The 18,192-nt window shown below is 44.9% G+C and overlaps 1 protein-coding gene across 7 annotated transcripts in view; it reads left to right on the top strand.

Annotated features, from left to right (window-relative positions):
- thsd7ba (thrombospondin, type I, domain containing 7Ba) overlaps positions 1-18,192 on the top strand; it is a 1,512,301-nt gene that overhangs the window by 1,111,099 nt on the left and 383,010 nt on the right. For all 7 annotated transcript variants that reach the window (XM_070875389.1, XM_070875388.1, XM_070875385.1 and 4 more), the window contains one exon: positions 15,708-15,962. In XM_070875389.1, coding sequence (XP_070731490.1) covers positions 15,708-15,962 — 255 coding nt within the window. The remainder of the gene's footprint in view (positions 1-15,707; positions 15,963-18,192) is intronic.

The raw sequence follows: 18,192 nt of genomic DNA, 5'->3' as shown, positions 1-18,192 counted from the left end.
TAGCTAGGCGATATGAGTATAGGAGCAGGGAAGCCTTACTGCAGTTGTACAGGGCCTTAGTGAGGCCTCACCTGGAATATTGTGTTCAATTTTGGTCTCCTAATCTGAGGAAGGACGTTCTTGCTATTGAGGGAGTGCAGCGAAGGTTCACCAGACTGATTCCCGGGATGGCAGGACTGACATATGAAGAGAGACTGGATCGACTAGGCCTGTATTCACTGGAGTTTAGAAGGATGAGAGAGGATCTCATAGAAACATATAAAATTCTGACGGGACTGGACAGGTTAGATGCAGGAAGAATGTTCCCGATGTTGGGGAATTCCAGAACCAGGGGACATAGGCTAAGGATAAGGGGAAAGCTATTTAGGACTGAGAGAGTTGTTAACCTGTGGAATTCCCTACCGCAGAGAGTTGTTGATGCCAGTTCATTGGATATTTTCAAGAGGGATTTAGATATGGCCTTTACGGCTAAGGGGATCAAGGGGTATGGAGAGAAAGCAGGAAAGGGGTACTGAGATGAATAATCAGCCATGATCTTATTGAATGGTGGTGCAGGCTCGAAGGGCCGAATGGCCTACTCCTGCACCTATTCTGTATGTTTCTATGTTTTGAGAGAAAGGAAATAACCTTAAATGTTAAAAAATTACTTGGCGTAGAAGACCAAAAGGATCTTAATGTGCAGGCCATATGGCCCCTCGAGCCTGCTCCGCCCTTCAATAAGATCATGGCTGATCATCGACCTCAACTCCAATTTCCCACCTGATCTCCATATCCCTTGATTCCTCTGGACTCCAAAAATCTATCTAGCTCAGCCTTGAATATATTCAGTGACTCAGCATCCACAGCTCTCTAGGGCAGAGAATTCCAAAGATTTACAACTCTCTGTTTTCTGTTAACCAATCCTCTATCCATGCTGATACATTACCTCCAATCCCATGAGCACTTATCTTGTGCAATAACATTTTATGTGGCACCTTATCAAATGCCTTTTGGAAATCCAAATATACCATATCCACTGGTTCTCCTTTTTTTACCTGCCAGTTACATCTTTAAAAATCAATAAGTATGTCAAACACGATTTCCCTTTCATAAAACCATGTTGACTCTGCCTAATCATGTTTTGATTTTCTAAGTGCCCTGATATCACTTCCTTAACAATGGATTCCAGTATTTTCCTGATGAATGATGTCAGGCTAATTGGCCTGTAGTTCCCTGTTTTCTCTTTCCCTCTTTTCTTGAATACGGTGTTACATTTGCTATCTTCCAATCCGCTGGGTCTGTTCTAGAATCTAGGGAATTTTGGAAGATCAAAACCAATGCATCCACTTTCTCTGCAGCCACCTCTTTTAGAACCCCAGGATGTAGGTCGTTACATCCAGGGGATTTGTTGGCTTTTAGTCCCATTAGTTTCTCCAGTACTTTTTATCTACTGATATTAATTACGTTAAGTTCCTCACCCTCATTAGACTTTTGGTTCACCACCATTTTAGGTATGCTTTTTGCATCTTCTACTGTGAAGACAGATACAAAATATTTGTTTAATGTTTCTGCCATTTCCTTATTCCCCATAATAATTTCTCCTGCCTCAGCCTCTGAGGGACCAATGTTTACTTTTGTTACTCTCTTCCCTTTTACATACTTGTAGAAGCTTTTACAATCTGTTTTTATATTTCTTGGTAGTTTTCTCTCATTCTATTTTTTCCTGTTTTATCCATTTTTTAGTCATCCTTTGCTGGTTTCTGAAACTCTCTCAATCCTCAGGCTTACCACTATTCTTCGCAACATTATAAGCTTCTTATTTCAATCTAATGCTATCCTTAACTTCTTTAGTTAGCCACAGATGGATCACTTTTCTTGTGGAGGTTTTGTTTCTCAATGGAATGTATTTTTGTTGAAGGTTATGAAATATTTCTTCAAACGCTTGCCACTGCTTATCGACTGTCATACCTTTTAATCTATTTTTCCAATCTACCTCAGCCAACTTGACCTTCATACCTATGTAATTGGCTTTATTTAAGTTTCAGACTCTGGTGTCAGACTTAGGTAAGTCACTCTCAAACGTAATGTGACATTCTATCATATTATGACCACTCTGCCCCAGAGGATCCCTTACTATGAGAGTGCTAATGAACCCTATCTCACTACATAAAACGAGATCCCTGTTTGGTTCCATGATGTATTGTTCCATGAACTCCATCTCCAGGCTACCTTTGCCAATTTGATTTAGTCTCGTCTATATGAAGATTAAAGTCCCCACAATTAATGCATTACCTTTGTTACAGGCTCCTACTATTTCTTGATTAATATTCTGTCCAATGGTATAGCTACTGTTAGGAGGCCTATATACTGCTCCCACCAGTTTTTTCTGCTCCTTGTTATTCCTTACCTCCACCCATACCGATTCTACTTCCTGATCTTGCGAGCCGAGATCCTTTCTCTCTATTGTCATTATGCCATCCTTTATTATCAGGGCTATCCCCCCTCCTTTTCCATTCTGCCTGTCTTTTCAAAACGTCAAGTACCCTGAAACATTTAGTTCCCAACTTTGGTCACCTTGCAATCATGTCTCTGTAATGACTATTTGATCAGACCTTTTTATCTCTATTTATGCCACTAGTTCATCTATCTTGTTATGAATACTTCATGCATTCAGATAAAGAGCTTTTAATTTAAAGTTTTTACCATTATTCCCTGCTTTGACCTTATTCTCTGCTGCATTGCTACCATTAAACTTTCTATCCCTTCCTGTCACACTGTTTATTTTTAACCAAATCGCTACACTGCCCTATTGCATTGACCTTCCTCTTTAGATTTCTAAATTTCCCCTCATCTGACCGCACCCCCCCCTCCCCCCCTCCCCCCCATTTTTAGTTTAAAGCCCTATCTACAGCCCCAATAATTTGATTCGCCAGGCACTGGTCCAAGCCCGGTTTAAGTGGAGCCCGTCCCAACGAACAGCTCCCTCTTTCCCCAGTACTGGTGCCAGTACTCCAGGAATTGAAACTCCTTTTTCCCACACCACTCTTTGAGCCACGCATTTAACTCTCTGATCCGTTCTGCTCCTCAAACTCCCTCAGCAGAATCTCATTCTTAGTTCTACCAATGTCATTGGTTCCTACGTGGACCACGACAACTGGATCCTGCCCCCTCCCACTCCAAGTTCTTCTCCAGCCGCGAGGAGATATCCTTAATCCTGGCAGACAATACAACCTCCAGAACTCCTTGTCACAGCTTAGAGAATAGTATCTATCCCCCTGACTATACTGTCCCCTACCACTACCACATTCCTTCCTTCTCCCCCCACTTGGATGGTCCCCTGTACCACAGTGCCACCGTCAGTTTGCCCATCCTCCCTGCAATCTTTTTCCTCATCCATACAGGTAGCAAGTATCTCGTACCTGTTGGATAAGGGCTGAGGCTCCTCCATCACTGCATCCTGGGTCCCCGTACCTTCCTGACTCACAGTAACATCCTCCTGTCCCTGAGCCATACACATAGATAAGGCAGTAAACAAGACAAATCAAATTCTTGGTTTGGTATGTGGAGGTGCAGAAAGCAAAAGCTATGAGGTAATGTTAAACTTGTAGAGGGCCTCAGTTATGCCATTTTTGTTGTGTTATTTGCATACCACATTAGAAAATATACAAAAGCAATGGAAAATGTGCAGATTCACTAGCATGTTCAAGGAATGAGAGGCTACTGTTATGAAGACAGACTGTAGAATTTATGACGTTTTTATTGGAGCTGAGAGGGTTGAGGAGCGACTTGATAGAGAATGTTAAGGTTATGATGATGTAGATTGTTTTCATTGTTTGGTGAGAGAGTAAGAAGTGGGCAAAACATTTTAATATTCACAAAAAGAATGAAAGGGGAGGTTAGAAATAATTTATTTGCATAGAAAATGGTTAGAATACAGATTTATTTGCCAAAAATGGCTATTGAAGCAGAGCCCATAAGTGTTTTAAAAAGTTGTTCTAAAATGAAGAGTATTGAGTATGGGAAGTGAGCAAGAGAGTATGGCTAAACTAGATATCCCATGTGGGCCAAAAAGCAGCAATATTCTATGATTCTGTTACAGTTAATCTTGTTACACATTAGCAAACAGGTGACAGGAATACTTTATTCATAATGGGCTAAATCTTGCTCTGAGCGATGCATTACACTTGTACTTACCGTTGACCATAGACTTTCTATCGGCTTTTGCATGGCAAATTCCTATCATCCAAAAAGCACAGCATCCTCTACAAGATATCTGGGACCTGTGTGAACAGAGCAAGCAATGGTGTATCTCCTTAACCAATCAGATTAACGAATCGTTAATAAGCAGCGCATAGTCTGAACTAGGAAGTGTCAATTAGAATGGTGAATTCAATGTCAAATCAGGTACAGAATGCAAAATAAAGAGAGGGAAAGGAATATTGGATTCAGAGAAAGAGATAAGAGACAGAAAGAAAAAGTTAAACAACATTTTTTTAATTTAAGTTATTAAAAAAAAATCTCCAACAATAATTAAAAACTGAAGGAATGAGACTATAAACTTGTAAAAGTTAGTTTTCAATCCCCGAGAGGTTGTTTGCAGTAATTAAGATGTACCACACTGCTAAAAGGTTACATAGACTGGAATGGCCAAGCCTAACTTCTTTGGCAAATTTAGTCCATAGGCTGGATTTTCGACTAATTTGTGCCTCGGTTAGCTCTCTGGCGGGGCGTTAAATGCTATTTTTGGGTTTTGTGCCGGGCATCCAGGATTTAGCGCCCGACCATAAGATTCGACTATTGATTTGTGCCAGCGCAAAAACTTACCGCCCCGCCCTCCGTTTTCAGTGTGATTATGACGTCAATCGTCATGCAAGGCCGTGCTGGCGCCCCGGATGGAACTATAGGCCTTCACGCCTCATTTACCACCATCTCAGGAAACACCTGAAAAAAACAGACTGTCCCAGGGAGCAGCAGGTGCTATTGGCAGCATATTTAAACGGAGGCCGGAGGATCTTATACCGCAGTTGTCAGTGACTGCTACGGTTGCGCACAGAATGCTACGTGAGGCTTCGAGTTGCAAATGGCACTTTTATGTGCCATGACACTTTGCTTATAAGGTTGGTGAGAGATGTCAATGGAGCAATACTAGTTCGCCAGCGTATCATGCTGGTTGCTTGGCAGGCGGCTTCAAACTGGAAGAAGGGTTCCTGGCCATGTTGGGCCATGTATTCTAAAAGGTCGTAGACATGTGGGGAGGAGGCTTTACCTCCCATGGGTTTACAGGGAACATCGCTCATATCTCCAGATCTCTGAGGCGCAGTGCTTTAGAAAGTTGCACTTCTGAAAAGAAGTGCTGACAGAGATATGCCAGCTCCTACAGGCAGACCTACTGCTTACCAGCAGTAACAGGACTGCACTGCCCGTTGAGGTGAAGGTGACTGTGGTAATGGTGTGCTATGCCTCCGGCTCCTTCCAGCAGCAGCAGGGGACATATGCAGCATCTCTCAGCAACCTGCACATTGCAGCATTTGCCAGGTTACAAGGGCACTGTACACATGCAGAATGGACTTTATAAATCTTGAGATTGCACTGGAAAGAGTGCAGAGGAGATTTATAAGAATGTTGCCTGGACTGGAGAATTTTGGCTATGAGGAAAGATTGGAGATGCTGGGTCTGTTTTCTTTGAAACAGAGGAGGCTGAGGGGAGACCTGATTGAGGTGTATAAAATTATGAGGGGCCTGGATAGAGTGGACAGGAAGGATCTGTTTCCCTTGGCGGAGTGATCAACAACCAGGGGGCATAGATTTAATGTAATGTGGGGGGGGTGGGGGGGTTTAGAGGAGAAATGAGGCAAACTTTCTTCACCCAGAGGGTGGTGGGTGTCTGGAACTCACTGCCTGAAAGGATGGTAGAGGCAGAAACCCTCATCACATTTAAAAAAATACTTGGATGTGCACTTAAAGTGCTGTAACCTACTGGGCTACGGATCAAGAGCTGGAAGGTTGGATTAGGCTGGATAGCTCTTGGTTGGCCGATGCGGACACAATGGGCCAAAATGGCCTCCTTCCATGCTGTAAATTTCTACGATTCTATGATAAAGTTCCAAATGTACAGGGACAGCCAGAATGAGAGGGCTTTAGGATTTGGAAGAATTGTAGACTTCCCTAAGTTTCAAGGAGCCATTGACAACACACACGTTGCCTTGTGAGAACCATTACACAATGCAGTGATCTTCAGAAACCAAAAACGATACCACTCCCTAAATGTACAGCTGGTCTGCGACCACACACAGCGCATCCTCACAGTGCATGCCCACTATGCAGGGAGTAGACATGGAGGTTTCATCTTGCATGGACTGGAGGGTAGCTAATGTAAAACCACTTTTTTAAAAAGGAGGGAGAGAGAAAACGGGGAATTATAGACCGGTTAGCCTGACATCGGTGGTGGGAAAAATGCTAGAATCAATTATCAAAGATGAAATAGTAGCGCGTTTGGAAAGCAGTGACAGGATCAATCCAAATCAGCATGGATTTATGAAAGGGAAATCATGCTTGACAAATCTTCTAGAATTTTTTGAGGATGTAATTAGTAGAGTGGACAAGGGAGAACCAGTGGATGTGGTGTAGTTGGACTTTCAAAAGGCTTTTGACAAGGTCCCACACAAGAGATAGTGTGCAAAATTAAAGCACATGGTATTGGAGGTAATGTATTGACGTGGATAGAGAACTGTTTGGCAGACAGGAAGCAGAGAGTCGGAGTAAACGGGTCTTTTTCAGAATGGCAGGCAATGACTAGTGGGGTGCCGCAGAGTTCAGTGCTGGGACCCCAGCTATTTACAATATACATCAATGATTTAGAGGAAGGAATTGAATGTAATATCTCCAAGTTTGCAGATGACACTAATCTGAGTGGCGGTGTGAGTTGTGAGGGGGATGCTAAGAGGCTGCAGGGTGACTTGGACAGGTTAGGTGAGTGGGCAAATGTATGGCAGATGCAGTGTAATGTGGATAAATGTGAGGTTATAAACTTTGGTGGCAAAAACATGAAGGCAGAATATTATCTGAATGGCAGCAGATTAGGAAAAGGGGAGGTGTAACGAGACCTGGGAGTCATGGTACATCAGTCATTGAAGGTTGGCATGCAAGTGCAGCAGACCGTGAAGAAGGCAAATGGCATGTTAGGGAATTTGAGTATAGGAGCAGGTCTTACTGCAGTTGTACAGGGCCTTGGTGAGGCCTCACCTGGAATATTGTGTTCAGTTTTGGTTTCCTAATCTGAGGAAGGATGTTCTTGCTGTTGAGGGAGTGCAGTGAAGGTTCACGATACTGATTCCCGGGATGGCAGGACTGACATATGAGGAAAGACTGGATCGACTTGGCCTGTATTCACTGGAGTTTCGAAGAATGAGAGGGGATTTCATAGAAACATATAAAATTCTGATGGGATTGGACAGGTTAGATGCAGGAAGAATGTTCCCGATGTTGGGGAAGCCCAGAACCGGGGTCACAGTCTTAGGATAAGGGGTAAGCCATTTAGGATCGAGATGAGGAGAAACTTCTTCACTCAGAGAGTTGTTAACCTGTGGAATTCTCTCCCACAGAGAGTTGTTGATGCCAGTTTGTTAGATATATTCAAGAGGGAGTTAGATATGGTCCTTATGGCCAAAGGGATCAAGGGGTATGGAGAGAAAGCAAGAAAGGGGTACTGAGGATGAAGACGCAGACGCAGCATGGATTCATGAAGGGGAAATCATGTTTAACTAATTCACTGGAATTCTTTGAGGATATAACGAGCATGGTGGATAGAGGTGTACCGATGGATGTGGTGTATTTAGATTTCCAAAAGGCATTCGATCAGGTGCCACACAAAAGGTTACTGCAGAAGGTAGAGATACGCGGAGTCAGAGGAAATGTATTAGCATGGATCGAGAATTGGCTGTCTAACAGAAAGCAGAGAGTCGGGATAAATGGGTCCTTTTCGTGTTGGAAATCGCTGGTTAGTGGTGTGCCACAGGGATCGGTGCTGAGACCACAACTGTTTACAATATACATAGATGACCTTGAAGAAGGGACAGAATGTAGTGTAACAAAATTTGCAGATGTCACAAAGATTAGTGGGAAAGCGGGTTGTGTAGAGGACACAGAGAGACTGCAAAGAGATTTGGATAGGTTAAGTGAATGGGCTTAAGGTTTGGCAGATGGAATACAATGTCGGAAATTGTGAGGTCATCCACCTTGGGAAAAAAAACAGTAAAAGGGAATATTATTTGAATGTGGAGAAATTACAACATGCTGAGGTGCAGAGGGACCTGGGGGTCTTTGTGCATGAAACTCTTTTGAGTTTACCTGAAAATAAACATAAACATTAAAACCATGCCACCCGCCTGGGTGACACAGCAGACATTTTCAAGGCCCCTTTTTTTTTTCCTTTTTTTTTTGTTTTTTTTTGGGGTGCTAAAATCACATTTTTCCAGTGCCCCCTATAAAAGGGGAGGGGGACACTAAAAGCACCGGCAATGAAAACAAATTAAACTTTAAAACGTAAAATCGAATTAAAATTTGGTTGCCGGGCGTGATGATGCACTCCAGTCCCTCCGGTGCCCACCTCTCGCGGAAGGCCGCGAGCGTACCGGTGGACACCGCGTGCTCCATCTCCAAGGACACCCTGGACCGGATGTAAGAGCGGAAGAGAGGCAGGCAGTCAGGTTGAATGACCCCCTCGACCACCCGCTGCCTGGACCGGCTGATGGCACCCTTGGCCGTGCCCAGGAGCAGTCCTACGAGGAGGCCTTCGGACCTACCCGCTCCCCTCCGCACAGGGTGCCCAAAGGTCAGGAGAGTGGGACTGAAGTGCAGCCAGAATTTCAGGAGCAGCCCCTTCAAATAATGGAACAGGGGCTGCAACCTCGTGCACTCAATAAAAACATGGAACACGGACTCCTCCAAACCGCAGAAATTGCAGGCGGCCTGGGAGTCCGTGAACCGGCTTAAAAATTTATTGCACGGCACTGCTCCGTGCACCACCCTCCAGGCCAAGTCCCCGATGAATAGTGGGAGGACCCCTGCGTAGAGTGCCCTCCATCGGGGACCCCCGCCTCCTCCGGACGGCAAGATGGTACGCCATGGCGTGTCCGGACGGCCGGCGAGGATGGCAAAGTTGAGAGTGTGCAGGAGCAGCCCGTACAGGAAACCCCTCCGCGCGGAACTGAAAGGCACGGAGGGGATTTCCCCGAGGCGGCTTAAGTTGTGAGGCGCCGGCCCCCGAGGGAGGTTCCGGGGTTTGGCGCCGATGAGGAATTCCGTCCGGACGGGGGTCAGTTCGGACGGGATCTCCCCACGTGCTTGAGCCTCCTCGATGCACCTAACGGAGTCAGGGCCCAGAGCTGTTTTTAGCGCCTCGATGGCATCGGCCGCGTGGCGGACGTTGGCAGAGTTTAGGCGCCGCGCCAGCGTGTCTGGCGCCATCCAGCCCGCTCCTCCACCATCGAGCAGGTCCCTGACCCTGGTCACCTCACCAGCCACAGCCCTCTCTTCCGACCGCCACATAAAACCTCGGTCGTGGAGGTACGGATTCCCGAGCAGCGGCTCCTGCAGGACGGCCGCCACTCCAGCCGGCGGAGAGCTGCGCTTGGTGGAGACTTTGTTCCAGACCCTGATGAGTTCCCTGTAAAAGACAGGCAGCTCCCGGAGGGCGGTCCTGGCACCCTCCAGGTTCACAAACAGGAGCTGCGTGTCATAATTGAGGTCGCGCTGCTGGCGGAAGAAATACCTCGCCAGAGCGCACCACCTAGGAGGGGGCTCGACGTAAAGGTATTTCTGCAGGGTCTGAAGACGGAAAGTCGCGAGCTGGGCGCTGACGCACACCAACGACTGACCGCCCTTCCTTGTACATGAATCCCAAAAAGTTAGTTTGCAGGTGCAGCAGATAATCAGGAAGGTGAATGGAATGTTGGCCTTCATTGCGAGAGGGATGGAGTACAAAAGCAGGGAGGTCCTGCTGCAACTGTATAGGGTATTGGTGAGGCCGCACCTGGAGTACTGCGTGCAGTTTTGGTCACCTTTCTTAAGGAAGGATATACTAGCTTTGGAGGAGGTACAGAGACGATTCACTAGGCTGATTCCGGAGATGAGGGGATTACCTTATGATGATAGATTGAGTAGACTGGGTCTTTACTCGTTGGAGTTCAGAAGAATGAGGGGTGATCTTACAGAAACATATAAAATCATGAAAGGGATAGACAAGATAGAGGCGGAGAGGTTGTTTCCACTGGTTGGGGAGACTAGTACTAGGGGGCACAGCCTCAAAATACGGGGGAGCCAATTTAAAACTGAGTTGAGAAGGAATTTCTTCTCCCAGGTGGTTGTGAATCTGTGGAATTCTCGGCCCAAGAAAGCAGTTGAAGCGAGCTCATTGAATGTATTCAAGTCACAGATAGATAGATTTTAAAACCAATAAGGGAATTAAGGGTTACGGGGAGCAGGCGGGTAAGTAGAGCTGAGTCCACGGCCAGATCAGCCATGATCTTATTGAATGGCGGAGCAGGCTCGAGTCGCTAGATGGCCTACTCCTGTTCCTAATTCTTATGTTCTTATGTTCTTATGAATGATCAGCCATGATCTTATTGAATGGTGGTGCAGGCTCGAAGGGCCGAATGGCCTACTCCTGCAACTATTTTCTATGTTTCTATGTCACGAATGTTTCAGACACAACATCCAGAGCATGGCTGGCTGATTGTGGACAAAGGTTACAGCTTGGCCACCTGGCTCATGACCCCCATTTGGAACCCTGCTACAGAAGCCAAGCAGTGCTACAATGACAGCTGTGCAACCACCCGCAACATCATCGAACAAACAATTGGCATGCTCAAGCAGCGTTTTCGATGCCTGGACCATTCTCGAGGCAGCCTTCAATACTCCCCTCAACAGGTCTCAGAATTCTTTGTGGTGCGCTGCATGCTACACAACGTAACCATCATGAGGGGCCAGGCATTGCCAGTGGGGATGGCAGGCCAACCCAGCAGAAGGAGGAGGACGAGGAAGACGAGCCTGGCGAGGAATCCATTGCGGATCCACTACAAACACAACGGAGGCAGCATGGAGATGCGGCCGCAGCAAAAGCCTTACATCGCCAGTTCATCATTGACCGGTTTGCTTGAATGAGGAAGGTGGTGTTGCAGCTTTGACTCACGACTCTGTGCCATCTACACTGAACTCCGCAATGAGACACAAGGCACCAATGGCAAAGGTGCAAGATACATTTTTATTAACATCAATAATGAACAATGCCCCCCCACCCGCAACAAACCAAAATTAAATGAACACAATGCAAACTGAACAATTTCTTAAGATATAACTATTTACAATGTGAACAATTTCACATGAGCAAGTCTGCTCGAGGGCTGCTGTGTTGCGGGGGCCAGACAATGCAGAAGGCTTCTGAGGATGCCCTGGATCAGCTCTTGGCCTGGAAGGCCCTGCTTTAGACTGCTTGAATTCATCATCGGCGGAAGCAGTCACTGGTGGCTGGGTTGTCAACTGTGTATGGTGCATGGTTGGCGAGTCAGTGGTGGGAGCCGGAATGCTATCTTCCTGAGGTAGGACAGCACCTTCCATTTCCTGAGAGCCACTCACTCTCCGACGGGGTTGGGCCTCAGCATCCAGAGCATGATGTCTCCACAACTTGCTGGTCTGCTTCGGCACTGTCCTTTCCCCATTGGACAGTGGGGACTTAGAGAGGATGGCAGCAGTCATTGACCGCATCACATCACCAAGTTGAAGCGTAGTTAGTGCCTGCAATTCGTGCGATGCTGTAACGTGCTCAAGGGCACGTGCCATACACTCTGGAACGCCACCGTCATTGCTCAAGACCACCAGCCTCTGTGTCCTGAGTCGCATTGACAATCCATGATGCTGCCTCCGCAACATTCGCTGTAAGCTTGTCAATGCTCTCTGGGATCCGACCCAATTCTGCGATGAGCTCACAGTTCATTCCTGTGTTTTCCCTGGACATTTCCACCAAGTGCAGTTCCATGTCTGCCTGTCGTTGAGCAGACTGACTTTGCTGACTCACCCACCGGAGAGCTGGCCTGTGAGATTGCCCTCTCGCACTGCGTTGCTGTCGGCGATTGGGGTCAGGAATCTCTGAAAACTCAAACCCCTCAAAAATCTAATTGCCGCCAGATGACAGGTGTGGAGACGGGGCAACTGGTTGGCTCTGCGGCTCAGTAATATTGGTTGTGTCCATTGCCTCATCATCACCGCCATGACCTGAGATTGATGCATCCCGGGAAGGCTGGCGTGATTGTGGCTGATCTTCTGCAAGGTCAAAAACACATACTTCTGGTTAGCAGCAAGAGAGGGGGCAGGGTGACATGAGGAAGGTGGCATTGTACATGTTCATTTAAAGAGCCGCCGCCACTTAATTATGCATCTCAATGCAGTGTCTTCAGTCTCTACCAATTTACATACCCTCATTACCCAAAGGGGGCTCAGTATCGCCCGGCAACTGCCCGAGCTGCTACTCCAATTAGAGCTGACACCCGTTCCTCGACATCATTTAGTTCCAGTATTTGAGGTGGCCCCATGCCTGTGCACTGCTGGCCCTCCTGTGTGGGAGTACTTCAACTGCAAAGAGAAAAATAGGAAGGGTTCAGAAAGGGTTATTACTCTCCTGTTGTGCCTACCATAATACAATCGGTGAGACTGTGAATGTTCCAGTGGCTTCTGTTCAATTTGTTTGGATGTTGCATGAGCTTCGTGAACGATTGCTAGAAGGTTAGAGGGATGTAACATAGGGGCTGCTGGTGATCTTTCTGAGAGTCAGCAGTGGGAGTGTATTGTGAGGAAGGATGTAAATTAGTGAGTTCATGTGCATCGATCTTTAGAAGGCAATGGGTGCAGAAGTAAACCTTCATCTTTCTTATGCATTGTGAAACCCACCCCACAGACAGCAAGACTTTTGAGAGGGACCAGATGCATAAAGGACTTCACATAGTGTGTGAGATTCATGTTAGAAGGAAAGGAGGCATACGTAAATGTGAATGGTGCTCAACCTGACGGATCTGGTAAGGTCGTTGAACTTTTTTTGACATTCTATCCCAGTTCTGGGCACAGTGTCTGCAGCAGAGACCTCCTGTGAAATGTCCCTCCACAGCCTCTTAAATACAGGTGGGAGTAGTCTGGCTCCCCTAGCAAGATGGAGCGAGGATCACCTCCTCTCCACTGCATGGACTAAGGCCTCACTCATCTCATTGCTGAAGTGCCTGGCACGCTGCCTTCCCTCCTTCTCCTCCATCTCTGCAGAAGTGACTAAAGTGGGGTGGTTTACATGCGCATGCGCACAGGAAGCTGCCGCGCCCTGCATTGCGACAGGAAAAGAAAACACTACGCATGCGCAAAATGGCACCCTCCTTTAACGACACAAGTTTTGGCTCGGGCGCACAAAGTCCGTTGTGCAATGTTTGACTTAACACCAACGCTCCTCCAACTTACTTTTTCGCTGAAACTTGCAGTCGAAGGCGCAAACTAATTTCAGCAATCTTTACTGCCCCGCCTCAATTAACGCCCTGAAATCCAAAAAGCCCAAAATCCAGGCCGTCTTTGAGGTAATTACAGCAACTTTATGTTGAGTCAGATGGCGAGATGTCGCTTTTTCACAGCTTTTGGAGGAGTAGGTATCTCAGACAGCAACTTCTGGATTTCCGTGTTTAACTGCGCAAGTGCGGTCACCAGAATTTGCGTTCCAATTTGCACATAAATAGCGGTAAGTTCTGTTAGCCTCACCGTTACTTTTACAGCAAAATCTGGCCCATTATAAAAAAAATGGGTAAATGGTTCTGTTTGAAATGAATGCCAGTTCTTCTTTTACCTCCAACCGGAATTACCAGGCCTCATCCAGTAACATCATCATCGGCAGTCCCTCGAAATCAAGGAAGACTTGCTTCCACTCTAAAAGTGAGTTCTCAGGTGACTCTTCAGTCCAATACAGGAATTACAGTCTCTGTCACAGGTGGGACAGACAGTCGTTGAAGGAAAGGGTGGGTGGGGAGTCTGGTTTGCCGCACACTCCTTCCGTTGCCTGTGCTTGATTTCTGCGTGCTCTCGGCAACGAGACTCGAGGTGCTCAGCGCCCTCCCAGATGCTCTTCCTCCACTTAGGGCAGTCTTTGGCTAGGGATTCCCAGGTGTCGTTGGGGATGTTGCACTTTATCAAGGAGGCTTTGAGGGTGTCCTTGAAATGTTTCCTCTGCCCACCTGGGGATCGCTTGCCGTATAGGAGTTCGGAGTACAGCGCTTGCTTTGGGAGTCTTGTGTCGAGCATGTGGACGATGTGGCCCGCCCAACAGAGCTGGTCGAGTGTGGTCAGTGCTTCGATGGTGGGGATGACCTGATTGAGAACACTGATGTTGGTGCGTTTATCGTCCCAGGGGATTTGCAGGATCTTGTGGAGACAGCGTTGGTGGTATTTCTCCAGTGATTTGAGGTGTTTACTGTATATTGGACAAGTCTCTGGTATGTATTGTCATGTATTCAACCAGCATTGTAACCCATGTATAATCTGACCTAAGTTGTGCATTGTGAGAACATTTACCACGAGGTGGTGAACTTGTGGGAGACACTCCTAACCTGGACCTTCAGATATAAAAGGGGAAGCTCCACCCACTTCCATCACTTGACTGCAATGGAATAAAGGACAGGTCACAAACTGACCTTCTCTCAATCTCGTGTGCATTTATACTGTATAACAAGGACGTATCATGTATGATACAAGTTTAGAGACCTGCCTTACAAATGATCTTGCTAGTTGTTCCAGTAAGCAATATGAGCATCTTAAGTTTAGGAGTATACTTTACTGCCTAATATCTAACTGCATTGATAGTGTAATCTAAAGACGTAATAGTAGTATCCCCTTGAGATCTGAGCTGGATACTTGTGTTCTTTGCATTTGTGTTCTTCAATCTCCTTGAAGACGGACTGAATAAGCACTTGCTAAGATGAGGTGGGATATGAATTGTTAAGTTGCTCTTTTTCTCAGTGAGTGCACATACAAAACAACAGACATGGTTGGATTGACTTAGTTCTGACAGTGTCTTCACATGATCATACAAAATAATGAACACACTTCCCCATATCAGTCAGTTATCTCGCTTGACTAAGACAAAACAACTACTCGCTAACCTCTTGCATTCTCCTTTCAAGCCTGGCCAAAGGCTGACAACTTTCTGTTTAAAATTTCACTGACTGTTTCTGTCTCTGTTCCCAGTTAAAAGGCACTAGAGCGTACCCAGAAAAAGGGTTATCCTATTTATTAATTACCGAGGCAGACTAATATATTGCATATTATTTACAGTATATGGGGAAATAACATCAAAGCTTGACTTACTAGCATTTTAACCATGCATCGTTTCAGTATCTTTTGTTTTAAGTGGTGTGAATACATTTTGCTTTCAAACATCAATATTTAAAAAAAATCCTTTTTTCCAAATACTTTCAGTGGAAAAAAGGTCAAAACATCATGAAATGTGAATAAGAAGTCATTTATTAGTTTGGAATTTCATCACATGTCTCAGGTTATGACTTCCACCCACAGAGATGCTGATTGTTTTATACATTTTGGTGAAGAATGAATGTTATTGTTAAATATTTTGCACTCTAAATGACTGTCAAACAGCATCAGAGAAATGAATTATGGACGGAGTTAAAAATGTAAGGTTTTTTTTGTTCAATTAGGAAAAAGTAAGAAGAAAGAGAAGTGCCACAAGGATCCACTAGTCGAGACTAAGACTTGCCCATGTGACACATTTATCAGTCAACCACAAGGAAATTGGTCAGATTGTATTCTTCCTGAAAACAAGGTGACACTTCAACTTGGCATGAAGATTCAAGGAGATATCAAAGTCTGTGGTCAGGGTATACGTTATCTAGCCATAGCCTGCTACGATCAAAACAAGAAGTTGGTGAACTCCAATCTTTGTCGCAATTCTGGTACGTCACAGTTATGTTACAATACTGATTAAAATTACAATGATCTGTACAAATTGTGTCCTTAAAGATCAGAATTTAGTAAATATTGTAATTTAAGATTTTCTTTGGGTGGAGTGCCAGGTAATTGTTTCGTGTCCATTAGGGGAGGGATTTGAATGCTAAAGAATACACCAGTTTTTTCCACATATGTCGCAGAGTATCGATAGCAAGTATTCCAGGGTAGCTATAAAATGGCCAAGTGCAAATTAAACACCGACTCTCCACTAGCAATATGCTTAACCCCAAACTTCAGCAGGTAATCCTTTTACTGCACCAGTGTAATTTTCTTTCCATTTCACATGCTCGACACCCTTTTAGTCTCGGAGATTTCCAGTCCAGTGCAAAGTTGTGTTGAATTATGAGCAATTTAGTGTTGTATGCCTGCATTAAATAACAATGGGTTACATTTGATGTTCCCCTGGGAATCTGAGCTGGATTCAAACCCTGGTACTTAGATGAAAGGACATTGTGCTGACCAAAGCACCACCCTGTTCCTGAAATAGTTTAAATATTCTAGAGACATATTTCTAAGAGAGATCAAGAACTAGTTTGAGCATTATGCTCAAATTGCTGTGCATCTGATTTACTGATATTCGATATCAATGCATTATACGTGTATGTTACATGTCTCAAATCCCCCTGCAACAATTAAAATAGATTGGCAATGGATAACAGTAGAATTCCAAATTTTGAGGAAGAACGGATTTTAAAGTAGCAAATCTACATTCATTCTTTGAAAAGTGCGGTCGTGCTTTGATCAGGGGACAATAGAACATGCTCTGAGTTCAGGGCTGTCAGACTGATTTAATGTTTAGAGAGATCTGTCAGGAGTTTCTACTCTCTGTTATCATTAAACTACTGAAAATAAAGTTCAAAAGCTCTAAGCCCCAATCGATGAGAATATGTTTTAATTAGCTTTGCAATAGTGTGCAGTTTTATTTTCTGAATATGGTTTCATAGCTCTGTCTAAATGTGCACTGGATAGTTATATACCTAGTTTACACTGATGCAAAGGTAAAACCAATTGATATCTGCAGAAATAGTGTAATGTTGGTGCTCGAGTCTTCTTGCGACTTGTAAAAAAGTTGTGAATGGTTGTCTCCAATAAGTTAACTCATTTGATATAATAACAACAATAATGTGCATTTATATAGCACCTTTAACATAGTAAAATGTCCCAAGGCACTTCGCAGGAATTTGACACTAAGCTACATGAGATACTGAGACAAGTGACCAAAAGCTTGGTCAAAGAGGTAGGTTTTAAGGAACATCTTAAAGGAGGAGAGAGTAGTGAGTTGGAAAGGTTTAGGGAGGGAATTCCAGAGCTTGGGGCCGAGGCAGTTGAAGGCATGGCCAGCAATGGTAGGGCGAAGGAAATCAGAGGTGCAGAAGAGGTCAGAACTGGATGAGCACAGAAATCTAGAAGGGTTGTAGGGCTGGAGGAGGATGCAGAGATGGGGAGGGGCAAGGCCATGGAGGGAATTGAACACTAGGATGACAATTTTAAATTTGAGGTGTTGCCAAACCAGGAGCCAATGTAGGTCAACGAGCATAGGGGTGAGGGGTGAAGGGCGAACAGGACTTGGTGAGGGTTAAGATACGAGCAGCTGAGTTTTGGATGAAACATATAAACATCCGATTTCAATGTGACTGCTATGGCACACAGGTCCTAATTATATCAAACCCAATGTTCGTAATATGCTGATGTGTATCCAATTTGTGATTGTAACAGTGTTATGCCTGTCAGTCATTCTTTGGCAGGAACCCAAGAGATTTCAAGGTTATCTGCTATTCCTTTCATAACAATTTTGAATAATTACAGAGTTGATAATTTTATGGTTAATATCATAGATTGCTTAATATTACAAACGTAAAGTGTTTATGAAGGCTTTTGGAGTAATAAGGGAATGAAAATAGTTATTTTAGGTTACAATGTCATCTCATATTAATGATATGGTAATGAGGATTTCATTCTGTAGAACATTACAGGTTGTATTCCTGATTGTTCATCACCATATAAAACAGATAAGGTGTAGTCAGTTTTCTCTTATAAACCTTAGAACCAAAACCAAGATCTGGAGTAATAAAAGATGTATTTGAATGTGGGCCTCTTACAGGTAGGCATTTAAATTGGGTCACCTAAATTTCTAAATGTTGACTGACTTGTAGTACTGTAGTATCTTAACAAAAT

The sequence above is a fragment of the Pristiophorus japonicus genome, chromosome 3, assembly GCF_044704955.1.
Source record: "Pristiophorus japonicus isolate sPriJap1 chromosome 3, sPriJap1.hap1, whole genome shotgun sequence".
Lineage (NCBI taxonomy): Eukaryota > Metazoa > Chordata > Chondrichthyes > Pristiophoridae > Pristiophorus > Pristiophorus japonicus.
Note: the sequence above shows the minus strand (reverse complement) of the source record. Positions and strands in the feature narration are given on the sequence as shown.